We start from the raw sequence: 20,725 nt of genomic DNA, 5'->3' as shown, positions 1-20,725 counted from the left end.
TTAAGCCCCAGCCTCTGGAGTCCTTTGATTATGTGAGGAACTCAGCTTTCTTTTAAAATAAAAGTAAGTGTCCAGACCTCATAATTGCAGAAAAAAGCTTGAAAATGTGGCCCAAGTGCATCCTGTAGGGTAGAAACCAAACAAATAAAACATACCTCAATTTTATTTTATTTTTTTTAAATCTCATGGTTTTAAGACAATCTCATGATTATTGGAGCCTAATGTGTGATTTTGTTAACACTTTGGGTTGGCATTTCTACTTATAGCAACTTCTTCCTACTTCAGACGACTGTTTTGCCCTGGTCTTAGTCTCTGTGCACCTTACAAGACTGACAAATTAAGCAAAATTGGTGCACCCATCCTTGTTCTCCATTGTGTGTTTTTATCAACAAAGTCTACTATGAGCCCTTCATCCTTTTCATCCAGAGAGGGTGAGGATAGTGTGGACATTTCTGCTGACATGCCATTGCTTGATAACATAGCTCACTGTAATTCATATTTCCTTTCATTTGTCATCCATGTTTCTCTAGTCAATGACTGAAACGCAAAATATAATACCTAAATATTCAAATATAGGACACATTATAATATAGATTTCAGTGGGAATTGGCTGATTTCAGCAGCTTGTAGGACTAAGTCTTGTAAATGGGTTTCCCCTTTACCTCCTGGAATCCCTAGCTGGTAAGCCCTGTAGGTGAATTAAACAGTATACATAGTTCACCAGAGTACTGTCAGCAATGTCTTCATTATCATTTGCTCCCTTTGCCCCAGGTACAATACTAACATGGCAGTAGTTAATAGAAACCTCCCTTCAGGCTCCATGGTTCATCCTTTTATCCTGCTTGCCTTCTTCTCCCTGCTATTCTTCTGGTGACCTAATTACCTCGTTAGCCCATCAGGTTCTCTACAGATACAACTGATCTCTTCCCACCTTCCAAACCCACTCCCACTCTAACCACACCCAGTGCCCTGGGTGATCTAAGTGACAAGGATGCAGGCTTCCAAAGGCTCTCTTTAGAGCTGCTAACAGTCCATATGTTTCAAAACAACATAATGAATGTTCTGAGAGGAATGTTTATCTCACATTTGGACACTAATTTGTTGCTGTTTAAGCTCAGAAAATAGCCATGGTCTGTAATGTTAGGGTTGGATGGGACGGGAATAGCCTTATGAAAGTATGTAAAAGGCACTTTGCTTTGGAAGCAGTGTGCAGCTTTCAGGTCTGTGCTGTAATAGCAGCACAGTGCCAGATGGAGTGACCGTTTATAGCCTATACAACCCAAGAGGGAAAAATTAATAACCTCATTAACAAGGCATGTGTCCTAGTTGCAAATTCAGGCCATTAAGGCACAGGCACACGTTTAGATTATGCAAAACAGCACCAGCCAGGTGGAACTTTCAAATAGTGCTGTAAATCAAAGTGTGTCTCTGAGAATCACAAAATGCAGGGGATGAGTCTGTGGTGCCCTCCCCACTTTCAGAGGGTGAGGCTCATGCTCCCAGCTATCTCCAGTAGCTGGCGTGTAGTCAATGGACCTTTAGATCCACTTCTGTCCTACTGACTTTTGAGTGACTAGTGCATATGGGGATGCTAGCAGGGAGAGACCTTGGTCTGAGATTATAGGGACTGCAGCTGTACCTATTCTCTGTGCAGCGGATATAGGAACGAGAAAGCTCCTTGCACCCTCTTCCCTTTTGAGGGCCTATAGAGAGATCAGGGACTATCAAGCCCACGCTGTTCCAGAAAGTGTCAATGACAGGGATTTTCCTGTGACTGTGGCAATAATAAAGAAGTGTCTGGATTAGGAAAGGGATAGATTAGGTGGAGATTCACTGGGAGAAAATGCAGAGAGTAGGATGGACCGTAATAGCAGTATCACAAAATCCTACATCAATTTGGGGATTCTGATCATTGTATTTTCTGGTTTAGGTATGTGCCTTTGCCTGGTTCACATTTCAGATGCTTAGGGTTCCAATAGCCTCTTCTGTTCCAAATGCAAAATTGGCATAGCCAAAAAAAATTAGCTAAATTGCGTGAGGCTGGCTCAGTCAGAAGAAGAGAGGCTTCCAAGGAACATGCAGAGTGCTTGGTGCAGGAAGTAGGGTTGGTGAGTCAGAAGGTGGTACTTCCTGTGTAGCGTGTATGGAACAAATGCCCCAGCATGTTATTAGGAAGCATTTTGTCACTAGACAGCTCATGTGGATGAAATGTAAAGCAGCTCTTGACGGCTGGTGGTCATTAAAGAGGCACTTGGGCTTGATCCTCAGTAGTCATAAATCAGCATAAATTCCAATGAAGCCAATGCAGCTCTGCCAGTTTACACCAGCTGAAGTTTTGACCCCACACCTCACAAGAATTAGGAGATTGACATTGATATATTGGCCAAATTCCAGCTCAGGTAATTACAGTACTTGCCACCTGCCTAACCCTACTATAGTTTCAGCTGGCTATGTTATTCCCTACTTCCTATCCTAAACTTTGGGGTAACGCTCCTGTGCTCTATTAAACAGCTTCTGCATTTCACCCCAGTAGCAGCTATATTTTAGTGGTGAGTGAAATGATGTCTGCTGATAGTTTACAAATGAGTCAGTTATGCTTTTAAAGCACTTAGGAATGCTTTGGGATGAAAAGCATTATGTAAATGTAAGATGATATTATTTCTAGATCTCATGTTTACTCAAAATGGAGCAAAATTTCTGTTCGTGGTGTTTTTGTTGTCAAGGACAGATTGGAGTGTATTCTTGTTCTCACTGTTTTTTTCCATGCAAATGGTTCCCCTCTGTTAAGTCGAAAATTCAAGGGCGTGTTTTATTTACAAAAATGACTTTCAGCTCAGAAAGGAGGCCTATTGGCTGTAATTTTTGTAAATCATTGCTTTTGAGGTGAGCACTGAAGTCTGTCACTTAGCCTATGCCAAACCATGATACTTTACCACTGTGTCTGTTATGAGAAACCAGGCAATGAATACAGCTTTTCAGCTTGATTTTTTTTTTTTTTTAAGTTTTGTGGGCACAAGTTTTTTCCTGCATTTAACTATGACTACAGCTGTCTACGAGTGCAAATGATAGTTTCAAGAGCTCTCGTTATCTCCTTGCTCCTGCTGACTGTCAGCTATGCACCTACAAAACTGGAGAGCCTGGTGAGGCCCCTTTACAAATGTTGCTTTTTATTCTAAAAAAATGCTATTTGCTTTACTGAAATATTATATCTAACTATGTAATTGTCATGGATCATGATCAATCAAATTGCTCTGATGTCTGATGAAACACTTCCTAACAGGTGTTGGGAACATTACTGTATAAGGTACTGTACCTTAAATAGGTTAGTCTGTAGAGTTCATCTGTTGTGTCTCACTTGTGTCAGTATCTAGCATGAAATTCCACACATGCCTTTTATTTAAGAAAGAACACAAAAGTATGTTATCTTATTCCTCTGGAATTTTCCACAGTTATTTAACATGTTAGTTTAGGCATAATTGGTTTGAGGGCTCTTGAAATTTATATCTCAGAAGTTCTTATTTACATCAGGCTTAGAGTAGTTAATTTCATTTGAGGTAAACCTGAAGCATTAGATTGCGAACATACCTAATCCATCTCTCCTCCCCCATGACTAGAAATCCTGTGGTTAAAATAACACAGCCTCTATTCAGAGCACAAACTTAGAGCCGCTAGCTGAAGCAGACTTGGGATTTAGAGAACTCGCAGCAGATGAGTCTGTTAGGGTTTTGGTGGGGTTTTTTTATCCTACTTCTGATCCATGAGAGGAAACCAGGATCTCTCCTTTTTAGATGCAAGGTAAAAATTTCCTGCAATCTGTTTATATATATCTGTGTGTGTCTCTGTGTGAAAACTGCAAAAATGTTGCTACTAATAGAGCAAGAAGCATTTGGCAAATGGCTTCACAATCTTTAACTGTTAATCTGGTTTTGTGGCTATTTCAATACAGCAGGAGTGAAATGATGAAATGATAAGCTTACATGGAGAGAGGAGAGCAGCACTGATTCTCTCCCTGTTACATGGAAAAGAGACTGAGTGTTTAGGGAATAGATAAAATAGGGTTTGGTGCAGTAACAAAACTGGATTTTATTCTGTTCCAGTCAGCCTAATGCTAAACTAGAACCTGATTTGTTTTGTTGAATGTTAAGTATAGTCCACTCCCAGGGTTGTCTGATCAGTGTAATCTCCATGCAAAAGCTGTGCACTCTAGGATCACTGATCTGTTTACAGTGTATATGTTAGTGCTGTTAAATAACAACAGAGCTATTATTCTGGAGTATTTTTGATGCAGTGTTGCCAGATAATTAAGTGCCTTTATATTTGCTGTGTTGCTTTCAAAGACATGGTGTAGTAAAAAATCGTTATCTCTTTCTTGAAACCCTATTTGATTCTGAAATGAGGCATGAAACGTAGTGCTCCAAACAGAGCTTGAACTGTATTCAGAGGTTTGAACTGTACAAATTGTACGTGCCTTGCTTCTCCCCCACAGTTTAGATTATCGCAGATCCTGGGCATGAAATCAGTCCTTAGGGTCTTCATTCTTGGAAATCAGTGGTCATATCATCTGAAAATATTGAGATAATTGCTTGTTTAATTTTTTTTCATGTTGCCACTCACTAGCCTGCTCTTTGTGTTCTCCCTAACTGCACACAATACCAAACAAATGCTGTTACAGGTGGCGCTCTGAATCCTCCAGCCCATCCATATTTCGAGGTGCTAACTTTCCCACTGCCCCCCTCTTCCAGTTCATCCTTTTTCTCTGTTTGATAGCTGGTACAGTGGCTTCAGCCTGTGGGCTGTATTCATACAGTAAGTGGTCATCACCTGCCCCCCCTACCCCAACATGCGTCAACTCCACAGTATGTCCTGGATTCCACTGGTCCTAAGGAGAAACAGTCCTGAGATGGGTAGCAAAGTCAGGTTTCTCATGCCACAGACTATGCAATGCCACTATAAAGCCATTAGGTTGGCAAAACCACGCACATCTTTAAAACTAACAGTGCCTCTTGTAGAGAGAAATGCAGCTTTATCACTCCGTACCACCGCTCACTTTGTGGTATGGAACACAGGGAATTATAGTGAATACACATGCACAGCATTTAATGATACCCATGAACAGTAAGCCATATTAAAGAGGCAGCCAAGAGGAGAGTGAATATTCTCAGGACAAAGAAATGTGGTTAGGCAGCAACTATAAAATTTCAGTCTAGAAAGTCAAGCTGATGTCATTTTAACTTCACAGGCTAGTGCCAAGAATTGTAATTTCTGTATCAAGATTCAGAGGAAAAAACCCCCACATACTTACAATTTGTTCATGTGGAAAAATGAACTTTTATGGAAGATATTTTTGGGAATCTGCCAGAGGAGTGTGTGTTGTATTATTTTTTTATTGATGATGATGCGTATGTTCAGAGAACCAGTATATTTTACTGTAAGCTCCTTTACCCAAGAAAGGAGAAGCTCAAATGTGCATGAATGTTATGGAGGGAGGATGGTTCCAGCAAAACTGGTTGATAGCATCGCCAGCCTCTCTCTTTTTCTACTGTTTGAATGTTGTTATATATACAGCACCATAGATGGGCATGGTGCTTTAACAGATGAATGCAGCTGATTGAAATGTAAAATGGAGGTCCTGACCACTTGGAGTCCCACCTACTTTCCAACCTAGGTAATTAGGTTCTTCCAGTCTAAATGCCCCTGGAGTGTCAAGTTTTTGGGTGTCTTTCATTTTCTGCCCTATCCTGTTGTGCACAAAACTACACTATTGAGCAGCTGCTGTGCTTCACTGCGAAGTGGCTGTGTACTAGTGGTGACTAAATTCATGTACAGAGATGAGTTAGGCAATGCTGCCAAACCTTCAGCTGCAGGGGGCCTTGGATTATGGGGATCCCAGCCCATCAGAGATGAGTTGATACTTGTCACTGGAACATAAGTCACATGTTTTGTGGAAAACAAACAGCTTCTCCCTCCCCCTATTTAAGAGGACATCTCCATCCACCATCCCCCTAACTCCATTTGCAAGCATATTTACCTATTCTGGACACATTCCCTGTTGAACTCATGTGTTTGAACCCTCCCCCGGTGGAGGCAATTTGAGGGACAGAATCCTGTATGATCTGACCTAGCACAAAGGAGCACTGGCTTTGAGGCTGAATCGGTTACTGCTTCTGAAGGTCTCTGAGATGCTCATGTGAAAGCTATTGAAGAAGAAATCATTATAGTATATTCATTATTAGCATTGTTTATTTACTATCTGCTGGGTGAATATGGTGCTCAGGAAGGTGATGGACTAATATAGCCATTGGATTATAGTCCAGGAATGTGATCACCATTGTGCCTAGTGCAGGCATGAATTTTACAAGCTTCTTCACATGGCTCTAGAAGAGCATCTCACCCCAACCAGCAACACTTGCTGTCCCAGTCCTTTCATTGTTAGTAGTAAACAGTGCAGTAGCTGACACATACGACAAACATCTCTCAGGAACTAACCTGACACCATCCAACTCATTTTTATTTCTAACCCAGTTGGGATTTGAACCCAGCTTTTACAGCACCGCTTACCCCAAATAGTTAACTCTTTATATTTGGTTTGCTATAACTCATTAGGTTATTGCCTAAACCAACAATTACTGGAGTACTGTTACTGGGGATCTGGTTGGAGAGTTGGTATTTGCTGCACAGAGCCGCTGGGGCGGGGGGAGTGGGACAATTTACCCTGGGCCCCGCAGGGGCCCCCATGACAGTTTTTCGGGGCCCCTGGAGTGGGGTCCTTCACATGCTCTGGGGGCCCCGGAGCTTCTTCCACTCCAGGTCTTCAGCGGCAATTCAGTGGGGGGAGGGTCCTTCCACCCCGGGACCCGCCACCGAAGTACCGGGTCTTTGGCGGCAATTTGGCAGTGCGGGCCCCCCGCCACCGAAGACCCCAGGCCCTCTGAATCCTCTGGGTGACCCTGTTGCTGCAGAGTAATGGACATGAAGCTAATTCTGCAGTTCCTCACAGAAAAATGATGGCTCTTGTGCGATTTATCTTCCCAACTGGTTTCCACATACACCTCTACCTCAATATAATGCTGTCCTTGGGAGCCAAAAATCTTATCACGTTATATGTGAAACCATGTTATATTGAACTTGCTTTGATCCACCGGAGTGCGCAGCCCTGCACCTCCGGAGCACTGCTTTACCGCATTATATCCAAATTCGTGTTATATCGGGTGGCATTATATTGAGGTAGCAGTGTACTTATGAATTAATTGTCTTTAATTCTTACAGATCATTATTTGTTGTTAATGATACACTTTAAAATATAACAAAAAGAGTCCTGTGGCACCTTATAGACTAATAAGTATATCGGAGCATAAGCTTTCGTGGGTGAATACCCACTTCATCAGACGCATGTATTCACCCACGAAAGCTTATGCTCCAATACATCTGTTAGTCTATAAGGTGCCACAGGACTCTCTGTTGCTTTTTACAGATCCAGACTAACACGGCTACCCCTCTGATACTTTAAAATATGTTTCATATGTTCCCTCTCTTCTGTCACTGGGGCCCAGGTCCTTGGATCTGCCGTCTCTGTGCTGCAGGGGGGCAGGGTTTGCAAAAGTGGTTTGAAGCTACCTTTATAGTTCCCAGATCTTGAGGCCGCTAAGCACCAAGGCACAATTTAGAGCAAGGTCATGGCTGCTCTAAGTTGCTCAGACTGCCCAAGTCTCAGGGGCTGTTCCAGCAGGGCAAGGATTGCCAGGGCATGGGGCACTCTAGCCATACCTTTTTTTCGCACCCACACCCCTTCCACCATGGACCGGGGGGGAAGATAGCATAAAGGCCACTACCCCAGACATACTCCACTTGGTGATTCCCTCATGCTAGAAGATTATGCGGGCAGCATGGTCTACCATCTGTACGGTGGCTTTGTGACAGCAGACTGGTACAAAGAACTGCAGCGGGTGTCAGAATCTGTTCCTGTGTTATGCTCAAACCGGTGAGATGGGGTAAGGGAAATCTGTGATGAACAATTCAGATAACAGCAGAAAGGATTTTGTCTCCCAAGGAACACAATCTTAGGTGACAATACAATCTCGTGTAACAAATTTTCTTGATGTTCAAAACAATATGTTTCTAATAGGCCTCATGTTATCTTCACACACCACCACTAAACAATGTGTATATTTGGAGATGTGAGACCCTTAAAGAAGTTTATAAACTTCAGGGTTAATACAAAAAAAAATCTGATTTGTAAGACTTGGTTTGTTTTCTATTGGCTTGTGATTCAGTTCCGACTGAGGAGTGAATAGAAGTCTGGTAACAGAGAGAGAACAATATCTGGCCTTACTTTTTGATTAACAGTAGAAGTAGATGGATAACTAATTATTAGACTCCCACTAAGTGGGTGCTTTAGGTATGTACTTTCATTCTTGTGAGTATGGGTATGTCTGCATTACAATTAATAATCCTCAGCTGGCCTGCGCCAGCTGATGCAGGTTTACAGGACTCAGGCTAAGGGACTGTTTAATTATACTGTAGATGCTCAGGCTGGAGCCCAAACTCTGAGAACCCTGCAAGGTGGAAGGGTCCCGGCGCTGGGCTGAGCCCGAACATCTCCACTGCAATTAAACAGACTCCTTAGCCCAAGCCCCGCGTTCCCAAGTTGGCTGGCATGGGCCAGCTGCAGGTGTCTAATTGCAGTGAAGACATCCCTCAGTTACTTGTGTATATCATACTGTTCCAAAATGCGAGGCACACTGTGAGCTGGTTGTTTCATTGTGTGTCAAATACTTTAAAGCAGAGGAAGCATCTAGAGGCCGAGTCAGGGAAGTTTGGCGAATTGCATTGCTAGTGGTGCTGGGTGAATTTAGGAAGGAAGCAGCAATGAGGAACTAACCACTGGGCATGAGCAGTCAGTTCTTAACCCGTGCTGTCCAGCATACCAACTCCTGGATATCCATCAGATGTGTATCTCCTGGACTGTTGAAATTACCTGGTATGTCACGATGGTATCAGTGCAATGCAAACGTAGTTGCACAGAATCATGTGTGAAGACAAGGGGTTGATGTACTACCTCTTGTTCGAGAATACCTAAATCAGTAAAAATAAGCAGAAGTGACCCAGAGCCACAAAACTTAGGGGATAGTTCTTTAATGCCTCCCTCATCCGAGGGATGACTTCAAAGTCCTGTTCAGATCGGGTGCTGAATCTACGTGGTGTGAGGGGAGAGCGGGTGTTTCACCACTTGACAGAAATAAGGCCCCTCCGGGAAATTCAGATCCAGATGCAGGTTTTGATTCTGAACTCCTCTAAAGTTTAGGCCCATTTTTAAAATTAAATGTATGAATTGCCAGAGACTTACATAGGGAAAATATGAGGAATTGAATAGAATATATGCAGGGTTCTAATCACATCAAAAGCACTGGAGTTTTGGTGCCTTGTCAAAGCCTCGATACAGAAATGATATTCCCTTTTACTTAATAGCGTGGCGCCTTGGCAATGTGTTCCCATTCTCTCTCTCTCTCTGTCCCTCTTTCTCTTATTTTGCAGGTACTTCAGCTTGGCTGTTTATGCTTTTGGCATTTTCTACCAGCAGGGAAGAAAGTGCCTCCTTCTGTTAAACCTTTGATGTAGTCTGATGTTAAACTTTGCACTGTGCTGAGCTACGCTGCACAACTCAGCGCAGTGCCCAAAAGGGAGCCATAGGAGCCTAACAAATATAACTCTTGTGGTTTCCATCCCTGTGCCCCACACAGATCACAAAGGTTTTTTAAAAATGAAAATGTACCTAGAACTTCCAGTCCTTCTAGCATCGAGGGCAATCACCAAGCCATTGTCAAAGAGCTACCACAACACCTGATGGAGCATAACTTGACATGCCTCCTTTTGCCCCTTACCTGCCCCATGCACACTCAGAGTGTCTAGTTCTGAGTAGGGACTTCTGCAGTATCCATTGTAAATTAGCTATCATCTGTGACAGCACTTCACACTAGAGGCTAAATGCTCTGTTTACGTACACCCAGGGCAATGTTACCAATTTAGACAGGGTTGAAAAGGGTGTATGTCAGCATAGAAAGGGCTTTATTTACTGTATACTAAACTTTGCTGCAGTCACTTATATATACTTCAGTGCAAAGTAGACATTTAAGATAGAAATACTGTTGTCAATACTGCATCTTGAAGAAACACAAATAGCCTCCTCCCTGTTCTTTATTCCATGCTGAAGATCTTTCTCTCTCTCACACACACACTCACTTTTTACGTGTTGAAACAGTCTACTTTTAACTCACATAATGCACCTTTCCTTTAAATATGAATCACGACAAAATATTGTCCACTAAGCCAGTCATATTTTACCCATGTTATTTTAGTGGATCTCATTTTGTAAAAGGTCTGAGATCTTATTGATATGCAGATCATGCCAAAGGGCTGCCACCATCACAGTGCTGATGGTTAGACAATTTGAGTTGATTTTTTTTTTTGCAAGTTTTCTAATTGGTATTATTGCTGTCCCAGAAATTTAATGTTCTAATGACTTCCGGGAAGAGGAATTGTTTTCGTCCACGGTCAATTATTTCTGAAGACATGCAATGCTAACAGCATGGTTCTTTTTCTCTTGTCATTAATAAGCAGTAACTCCTACAAGCTTGAGTGAAAATACAAACATCAATATCAAATATTTGTTTTAACTTAAAATAACTGAATTTTTAAACCAAATTTGATTAAGTAATAATTCTCAAAGAGAGGGATAATCTAATGTTTTTTCCACAGGATCAGATGACTACGTGAGGCACCTCAATAAATGGCCTGATTTCAAAAATGCTCAATACTCTCAGCTCTCAGTGAAGTCAACACAAGCTCTGTGTGCTCTGTTCCTTGCCTAAAAAGGCCTAGATTCACAAAATTATTTAGGTGCCTAAAGCCTGATTGAGGAGCCTAAGTCTGGTTTTAGGTTTCTAAGTCCCAGTTTTAGGCTCCACTGTGATGTACAAAACTCCCACTGAAACTTGTAGGAACCTAAGCTCGCTTGGTGCCTAAATTGTTTCAGCAAAAAGCTTCCTAGGCACCTGTGTTTTTGCAAGAATGGTACAGGCTCTTAACTCCAAAGAGGATCCCAGGTTGTGAATTGCTAACAGACAGGCTGCAGGGAGATCCTTAGATCACCATAAGAAAGGCAGGGCTTAGCAAACATCCCTCTGGTTGGCATCTGCCACTGATTAGCTTAGGCAGCTCCCTGCCTAGCATGTTGGCTTTTGTGAATTTCTGTCCTGCCTTCCTTGATTTTACTTCCTCAATCATCCACCATTTTGATGCAAACAAGCAGTGACAAAACCTCTGCAAACATAGATTCGGAGTAGAAAACTGACTCTTCACTTTTAAATGGTAGAAGAGAAGGAAGAGACTCAGGATTATGATCCATCACCTATAATTCAGCCTCTTCTTCCTGTTCTAGGCCATTTGGGTTTAGTCATTACGTCAAAGCAATGGAAAGAGTCTGTTGCGTCTCTGAATCTTTTTTTGATCTTGTCCTTGTGTGGTTTTGAGTTCTTTCTTGTTAATTACATCAGGCCAGATTTCCACAGAAACTACAATAGTGTCATCAGCCTGCAATCTGTCAAGTCCCTCTGAAACTTTCAATTGCTTCAGTAAACCTAGTGTTTTTCTGTAGAGTCCCTTATGTATAAAATGCGCTATTTGAATCAAAACCCTTCTTGTACTGAGTGCAAATCCCAACATACTTATGATAGTTTTGAACTAACTGAAGAGATGCATCCTCCCGAGAGCTCCGTGGAGTGTTATTCGGAAAGGTGGGGTTTCAGTCATCCTTTTCATTCAATCAACCCTGAGGCTGATGATGGCTGCAGAAGCATTTTTGAATTTGCACAATGCACTGTAACACTGCATTATATATTACAATTTTTTTCCCTAAGGTTAATATATTGTGCTGAATATCTAGACCACAGTAGTCCTCATCCTTTTCATTCTATTTTCATTGATGGAGCAACTGCAAAATACCTTTTGTCATACTGTTCCCTGAATTACTGGATGGCATCTGCAGCAAAATGGATGCAATGTTCCACAGTTTAATTTCAGATGTAGAATCAATACTTCATTACCTCAATCCATTAAGCAGAAACACATTTTTCCATGTTTGGGAAGTTGTAGCCATTATACAGCCATTCCTCATGTTCAGCCAACCATACTGCATTAGTGTCAATGTTAGTGTCTGGACAAATTGGAGAAATGGTCTGAGGTAAACCGGATGAAGTTCAATAAAGACAAATGCAAAGTGCTCCATTTAGGAAGGAACAATAAGTTTCACACATACAGAATGGGAAGAAACTGTCTAGGAAGGAGTATGGCAGAAAGAGATCTAGGGGTCATAGTGGACCACAAGCTAAATATGAGTCAAAAGTGTGATACTGTTGCAAAAAAAGCAAACGTGATTCTGGGATGCATTAACAGGTATGTTGTAAACAAGACACGAGAAGTCATTCTTCCGCTCTACTCTGCACTGGTTAGACCTCAACTGGAGTATTGTGTCCAGTTCTGGGCACCGCATTCCAAGAAAGATGTGGAGAAATTGGAGAGGGTCCAGAGAAGAGCAACAAGAATGATTAAAGGTCTTGAGAACATGACCTATGAAGGAAGGCTGAAAGAATTGGGTTTGTTTAGTTTGGAAAAGAGAAGACTGAGAGGGGACATGATAGCAGTTTTCAGGTATCTAAAAGGGTGTCATCAGGAGGAGGGAGAAAACTTGTTCACCTTAGCCTCTAAGGATAGAACAAGAAGCAATGGGCTTAAACTGCAGCAAGGGAGATTTAGGTTGGACATTAGGAAAAAGTTCATAACTGTCAGGGTAGTTAAACACTGGAATAAATTGCCTAGGGAGGTTGTGGAATCTCCATCTCTGGAGATATTTAAGAGTAGGTTAGATAAATGTCTATCAGGGATGGTCTAGACAGTATTTGGTCCTGCAATGAGGGCAGGGGACTGGACTCAATAACCTCTCGAGGTCCCTTCCAGTCCTAGAGTCTATGAATCTATGTTGATTCTTTACGCCTCTTCCTTTAATTTTCTGCTCTGTCTTCACTTGCATCATGTAGTAGTGGACTTGTAAGTTTAAATCTGTCCAGAAGAATATATCCAGGGAGAAGGGCTTCAGTTATTTCTTTAAATTGCTATTTTGTGCTACATTATCTGAACAGTCCCTTATTAACACAAACTAAGCTTGGAACTTTTCTATCTTTTCTAGTTTGTCTTTGCATTTCAGTTGTTTTTATAACAGTTTCCAGACCAAGAGCATGTTAAAGAGAGCTGGCTGGAAATCACTGTGGTCATGTGACTCCTATAGTGCATCACAGTGGTTCAACCAAGGGGTAAAACTGACTACAAGGGGAGCTATAAGTGCTCAGCACTTCAGAGAATCAGGCCACTTGTATTTAGGTGCTTAAACTTAGGCATCTATGTTTGAAAATTCTGGCGTTTTAAAATTAGAAATCCAAAAAAATTGAGATTAGAAACCGTTTTTGAAAATGAGGCCTCAGCCTCTCAGCTTCATTTTCCACATCTGTAAAACCTGGATAAGAATAGTTGGCTAAGAAGCTGTAGTGATTAATTCTATAGTGTCTGTAGAGCACTATGAACATGGAAAGCTGGATAAGTGCTACCTATTAATTATTGTTACTTATTAACTAAAAATACAATGTAGTCATTCCAGTCAAAATGAGACTGAATTATCCAAACATGAACCCAATATATGTATATATCAGTCTTGCTAGTCTCCAAATAGCGTCTAGCATCAGTCTTGGCACTATACGTTGTTTACACCGAACCATGGTTACTTTCACTGTGTAAGTTATTTAATATCGTTTTGTCAGTCAGATAAGTAAATATTTTGAACAGCTCCTGAACTCCGTAACAAGCTACATCTATTCTAGCAACGCATATTGCTGACCAGCTCTGAATGGATAAGCTGCCCTGACTTATACCCTGTGCAACCTCACTAAAGTTAATGGAATTGTCCATGGTGTAACTTGGGGCAGTATTAGCTCATTGTGGGGTTTTTTTTATTCCTAACCCTTTTAGAAACTAATAAGATGAACAAGCCAGTTAAAGGTGTTCACAACAGAGCCACTTTCCTTCAGTTCCAAATAGTATATTGCTGTGAGTCAAATCCTCCTAATCCTCTTATCCTGAATCAACTGTGTTGGGGGGGCTCTACAGCATTAGGGATTGACAGAATCCCTTCATGAGTCACTATTACAACCTCAATGTTTGGACTCCAGCGTGGGCTCAGATACCACGGAAGTATAGTATGATAGCGGGTTTGGGATCTGTATAGCTGCAGATCCTCTGCATAACTGGGCATCTGTTCCACTGCCTTTGCCTCCCACATGTCCATGATGGAAGGATGGATTTGTTATGAACTCCATTGCCTGCTAGTTTTAGTGATAGGTCATTGTGCTTTTGAAAATGCACCAGTTAAAGAGGCTGATCTAAGCTGTGCATCTGCAGCATTCAATCTACTGTGTGGTTTAGGATGTATTTTATGAAATATTTCTTGATATTTCCTGTGACTATTTGATTTTTATTTCTTTGAGGATTCAATGCATTATATCAGTTCACTTCCCTATAGAAAGGGGATCATATTACAAGCAGGAATGCTTAAGTAAAACCGTCTGAGCCTTTCCAACAGCAATTTGTTTTGGAGCTGAGTGAGTGAGGAGGAGAAGAAGGGGAAATGGGAAGACCACCAAGACTTCATGTATGAGCAATGCTATTCCACCCTTTCAGAGAGATGTAGTCTGGGCAGTCTGCAGATAGGGGTAGAGTCTGCTCCAATTGAAATCAATGGCAAAACTTTCATTGACTTTAATAATGCAGCACTGAGCCCCAAAATGTTAATTAAAGGCCTGATCTGAAAACTACAACCAGAAATAGAACTTCTTAATGACTAGTCTCACTGTCTTCAGGGGAACTATTCCCGTTACTAAGGCTATGTCTACACTGCAGGGCTGCTGCAGACACGCCATTGCAAGATGCGCAATGTAGCCGGTATTTGTCATTGGGAGAGAGCTCTTCCAGCAACAAAATAAAACCAACCCCAGTGAGGGGCAGTAGCTTCATTTCTGGGAGACCTGATGACGAAGCACTGTCCACACCGGCGCTTTTCGTCGTTAAAACTTCTGTTATTTGGGGTGGGAGGGTTCCACACCCCTAAGCGACAAAAGTTTTAACAACGGAAGTGCAGTGTAGACAAAGCCTATGTCTTAAGCTTGCTAGGAAGTGTTTGCAAGATCAGACCCATAGTACTCAGCTCTTAGGCCCTAACTCAACAAAGCTCTTAAGCTCATGTTTAACTTTAAGCATGGTTTTAAATCTCATTGACTTAAAGTTAAGCAGGTGCTTAAGTGATTGGCTCAACTGGGTCTTCAGTAGAGATGCAGTTTATAGCAACATTCATTTAATTGGTACCCTTGATTGGGAATTAGTTTTGTGGAATTCCTTTAATAGGATTTTACATCTTCATTTTTGCTAGGCTTCCTCTGAAATCTCTTGGTAGACACTAGTCTTTGGAAGTTGATTTTTAATATCTCTGGACATCTACACCTCTACCCCTATATAATGATGTCCTCGGGAGCCAAAAAATCTTACTGCGTTATAGGTGAAACCATGTTATATCGAACTTGCTTTGATCCATCGGAGCACACCCCCCTCCACCCCTACCCCCAGAGCACTGCTTTACCACGTGATATCCGAATTCGTGTTGTATCGGGTGGCGTTATAACGGGAGAGGTGTGCTTATTTATCGAGTGCCAACCATGTGCATGGTGCTGTTCACATACAGAAGACAGAGGGTGGGATCTACAAAGTCACTGAGGCACCTAGACCCCAGACTTAGGCGCCTAAATGCAGGATGTAGACATGTAAGTCCTAGTTTCGGCTCCACTGTGATCCACAAAACTCCCACCCAACCTATAGGACCCTAAACTCACGCGGCACCTACATTTTTCAGAGTAAAAACTCCCTAGGCATCTGTGTTCCTACCTTTGGGTATGCACAATCCTGCCTCACTAGCTGTCTGGACACCTATCTAAGCCCCAGAGTGAGCGATTGGACAAGGGAAAGATAGGCATTCACCCGCCTAAGTCACAGGTGGGACCCAATCTGCTAGTCAGCCTCCGAGCACGCCTACTGGATCGACTCCCATTCAGAACTGAGGAGGTGGTGATGATGGTGCTGCCAGTGATTAGAGACCCAGGTTCAAATCTCACCTCTGCTAGTGTGAGCGAAAGGGTTTGAACAGGGGTTTCCTACCCCTCAGGAGAGGTCTTCAATCACAGCTATGGGATATTCTGATGTGGGGCTCCCTCAGTCTCTCCTATTGAAGTTGTTGCATTCTGGATAAATAATGAAAGAATAGTTGGAGCATCAGGAACGGACCCAGAGTCTTCTACTTGCCAGGTGGGTGCCTGTGCTCTCTCTCTCTGGCCCAATGGCTGTTCCACTGTGGATAAATACTTACAGTCATTGGGCTGGCAAGACTGAGAGTGACTCTAGTCCAGTGGTTAGGGCACTGTGGTGCATCAGGGTTGTGAGGCACCTTGCTACCATCTGCCCTTAGCGTGAGGAAGCCTGTCTATGGCGGCCAGGGGTCAACTCCCTAACTCCGCTGATCATAAGCAACACAGACCCTTTCCTCTTGTCCTGCACAGGCTCCACTGTCCCTCTGCAGATAAGGGATAGGTACGCTGAGCCCTGTGAACATCTGCCTGGAGGGTCCTGCCCCTGCTCCACTGAACACTCACAGTAATCAGTCACTGCTCCCAGCTTACCAGTACACCCCAGCTTACCAGTTTTACCTCCGATCACTGCTCTGTTTAACACACAGCATTTAGATACACTTATACACAGACGCCAACTTTTCCTTTTCCGGAGGGGCTCCACCCCTGCTTCATCCTGAGGCCCTAACCCCACTCTACCCCTTCTTCCAAAGCCTCACCTCCACTTTGCCCCTTCCTGCCCTCATTCCAGCCTGTCCCCAAAGGCCCTGCCCTTTCCCCTGCTATTCCTGCCCCCACTCTGTCCCCTCTCCAAGGCCCCTGTCCACTTGCCGCTCTCCACCCTCTCCAAACCCCTTCCCGAACTGTCAAACAGCTGTTTGATGGCAGCACGGCCCCCATCAGCTGTTGGGCAGTAGCGCCCCACCATCAGCTGATGAGCGGGCTGGAGATCAGCTGTGGCAGGTGAGTGCTGAGCATCCACAGTCAGTGCCTACGGGTTTATAGTGAAACCAAGCAAAAGTTTATTTAACAAAGAGATTCAAATGATAGCAAGTGGAAGTGTTAGAGCTAAAGGGGTACATATCAAATAAAGTCATAACACACATTCTAGAAGCTAGATTTATTGACTTAGATACTTGTGTGTCTTATAGAGCAAAACTCACTCCAAAGTCCTTCCAGAGTTTTCAGCCAGGCCTTGCTGTGATCCTTTTTACATCAGACAAAACACGCTGCCATTTGTCCCTTTGGTGAAGGATACTGTGCGTCTCTTTGCAACCTCAGATATATCAAAACAGTCCTTTGATCTTTAGTCATAAACAGACACCCTCTTGCTGGGTGTTTCTTCGTGTAGATTTCATGATCTTGTCAGTTTTGCATTCTTGATCAGCTGGTGGCTCAGTATGCAAATAGACAATGACCAGACAGAAAGATAAGCATTTACTGCCCCATGCCAGAACAGGCTTGTCACCTCTTGGTGACCTGCTTTGAACTTCAAGGATTTAAGAACATAATTTCCAGTATAGGTCCATAAGTTCTTCAATACTATCTGTATTTCACAATCATTACAATGACCAGTGGGCTGCTGGCTCTCAGGAGGGACCTTATAGGCCTCTCTGTGGTGAATTATGGTGCACATACTTCATGCAAGGATTCTGTGCACCCCTTCTGCCCTCTGGCAGTTGGCAGAAAGAGGTTTTTGGGGTCACAGACTCCCACCTGGGAGGTGGGAGACCCTGGGTCCATTCCCCCTCTCCCAGCTACTCTTCATTACTTAACTAGAGTGCAACAAGAGGGATTGAAAGAGCCCCACATCAGAATATCCCATAGCTCCAGGGTTAGACTGGTCTCCGGAGGGGAGGGGAGGGGAGGGAAACCCCTGTTCCTTCCTCTGACAGGGAGAGGGGAATTGAACCTGGGTCTCCTACATATTGGCCTGTGTGCTAACCACTAGGCTAAATGTTTGTGTGGAGCAAGACAGATACATCACTCATTCCTGCAAGTAATTGCGTAGATACCTAAGCCACCTGTCTGCAAACAGCTGGTTCCCACTCAGAGTGCTAAGCAGCACGAGGTGCCTTCCTGCAGCCTGAACACCATGATGCTCAACATTGCAGTGCCTAAGTCCCCTTGTGGATCTCACCCAGAGCCTGTGGAAGATTCATGGGACAATCTAATTCAAACACAGACCATATTTGATACATACAACATAGATTCAAACTTCCAGAGACTCTGGTCTCTTTGCTTATTTGTTTGTGGCTACAGCCATCAATATTTCTATCTTGCTCTGTACATGTGTGTTGATTTTAAGGCAGAAGGAAAGGGAGGAAGTGCGGCACTTTAATGATAGCATGGAGGAAAGCACAAAGGTGAGAGCAGGAGAAAGGTACAAATACAGCATTTAGAATATAGGCAGAATTAAAATACAAGTGCTATTTTTGAAGTGCCTAATGTATGGTAATAAAGCCTATGAAATTTTCTTTATATTCGGTTAGCATTTCTATGGGCATACATCTGTCTCTCACATCACAGTAGAACATTTCCTAATGTATAGAGGTATATGCAGTAAAAGTGCAATTACTGTACAGATTAACGTGCTAGTCAGGGGACGTGCATAGAAGATAAAAGTCACATTCAAATTCCATGCTCAATTAATCCAAATGAACCTAGGCATTACCTCTTACTACAAGTGTCCTGGGTTATATTCCTACTGTAAAAATCAGTTGCCTGAACAGCTATTTGCATGTGGAACCACCCAATTTGCTCATCGAATCAGTGCAACTGCATGTAACTGTAGAGATGAACAGCACATGTGGCCCAAAATGTATAATTCTGAACAAAGGGTAAATTCCCTTTTCCAGTCTGGCCCACTTTGGCCTGCTCTGGTGGCACAAAGGAGCCTAAAAGGATCTCCCCATGTGGAGATTGTATAGTCCAAGTCCTGCAGCACCACTCCCTCCAGCCTCCACTGTAGAGGCCAAATCTAGTCCATAATTCCTTTCAGTGGAGGTAAGACTAAATCTATTGAGGCTTTTTACCAAATTTGTTATTGAGAAAGTCTGGCTAATTAGGGATACCACTGTGGAGACAAATGTGCCTATTAACCAAATTCTAAAATAAGAGGTTAAAGACACCAAGCAGAGACAGGTTTGCTCCACACTAAGTGAATTCCTTCTTATCTTTATTGCTCCCCTTTCCCCCAAACCTGTCACTGATTTTTGGTCCAATAGTGATTTTTTTCTTGTCTCTAATTTTTCTGTCAAAGACTCTTGAGCTATGAAGGGAATATTGTCAGATCTCATTCACATGATGGAAGAGGCATAAAATCCACTCCATATATCACGTGCCCCGGTTTCCAACACCACAAAGGATTTCTTCAAGCCCTCCTCATTATCTGGTATCATACTTTAATAGAAAAGCTAAAAGGCTGGTGACAAATGGCCTCATTTATCACATTTAATAGACTATTCTTTTAAGCCCATGAAATACACACTTTGGGACAAAGGCATGGAAAAATAACACGTCATTTGCACTGGTTTGCTGCCAGGTCACATTAAAAAGTTCAAGTATGAAAACCAGTTAATTCAGTGTTCTTTCTGGTGCAGTGTCCCTCCATTCACACAACCTCTCTTTCCCTTCAGGTACACACTATACAGGGTGAGAGGTTGAATATGAGAGTCCTAAATGTCCTTCATTAATAACATTCATATTTTTATTAGCAATGTACATATGCAGAGCAAGTGCCCTGCTATTCACAAAGGGTGGAACTGAGTGAAGGCACAGAAGAGCCCCTAAAGCAGAAGAAATACAGCAATTCACTGTTCTGGGGGTGGTCACTCCCCAGCTTTTTATTATTATTTTTTTATTTATATTACAGGCCCTAACTGAGACTGAGATTCCATCCTGCTAAGGGCTGTGCAAAGCCATCATGACAGACAGTGCCTGCTCTAAAGAGCTTACTATCTAAACCAACAACTGAACAGTGGGAGAGAAACTGGCCACAGACAGACATGAAGTTACTCACCCAAGCTCCCACAGCAGACCATTGGCAGCACAGGGATTTGAATCTTGGTTTCCTGCATCCTAGTCCAGAGCCCTGGCCACTGCTCTGTGTTGCCTCTCTGGAGGCAAGCAAGGGGGGCCACGTACTGATCTAGGGTGTGAGCTATGGGCCTGCAACGCTCATGTCCACATGGGGTGCTGCAGTGCTCCACGCCTGGCATGCAGTCTGTGGTGTGACTTTATTCAAGTTTTTTGTGAGGGAGGCAGAGATTGCCCTTCACCAGGGCCGGCTCTAGGTTTTTTGCCACCCCAAGCAAAAATTTTTTGGCTGTTCCCTCCCCACCCCGGTGCCATCCCCCACCTACACCCCCTGCTGCCCCAGCCCTGGGCTCTCTCACCCCCCCCACCCCCGCTGCTACCCCAACCCTGGACTCCCTGCCCCAGCCCTGGGCTCTCTC

The 20,725-nt window shown here is 43.0% G+C and overlaps 1 protein-coding gene across 3 annotated transcripts in view; it reads left to right on the top strand.

The window, feature by feature from the left end:
• The first annotated feature begins 3,631 nt into the window (after window positions 1–3,631).
• Window positions 3,632–20,725, top strand: part of JCAD (junctional cadherin 5 associated) — a 101,077-nt gene continuing 83,983 nt past the window's right edge. For all 3 annotated transcript variants that reach the window (XM_075062255.1, XM_075062254.1, XM_075062253.1), the window contains exon 1: window positions 3,632–3,795. In XM_075062255.1, coding sequence (XP_074918356.1) covers window positions 3,758–3,795 — 38 coding nt within the window. In that variant the 5' untranslated portion in view covers window positions 3,632–3,757. The remainder of the gene's footprint in view (window positions 3,796–20,725) is intronic.

Source organism: Chelonoidis abingdonii, chromosome 2, assembly GCF_003597395.2.
Source record: "Chelonoidis abingdonii isolate Lonesome George chromosome 2, CheloAbing_2.0, whole genome shotgun sequence".
NCBI lineage: Eukaryota > Metazoa > Chordata > Testudines > Testudinidae > Chelonoidis > Chelonoidis abingdonii.
This window is presented reverse-complemented; position numbering and strand designations above follow the sequence as displayed.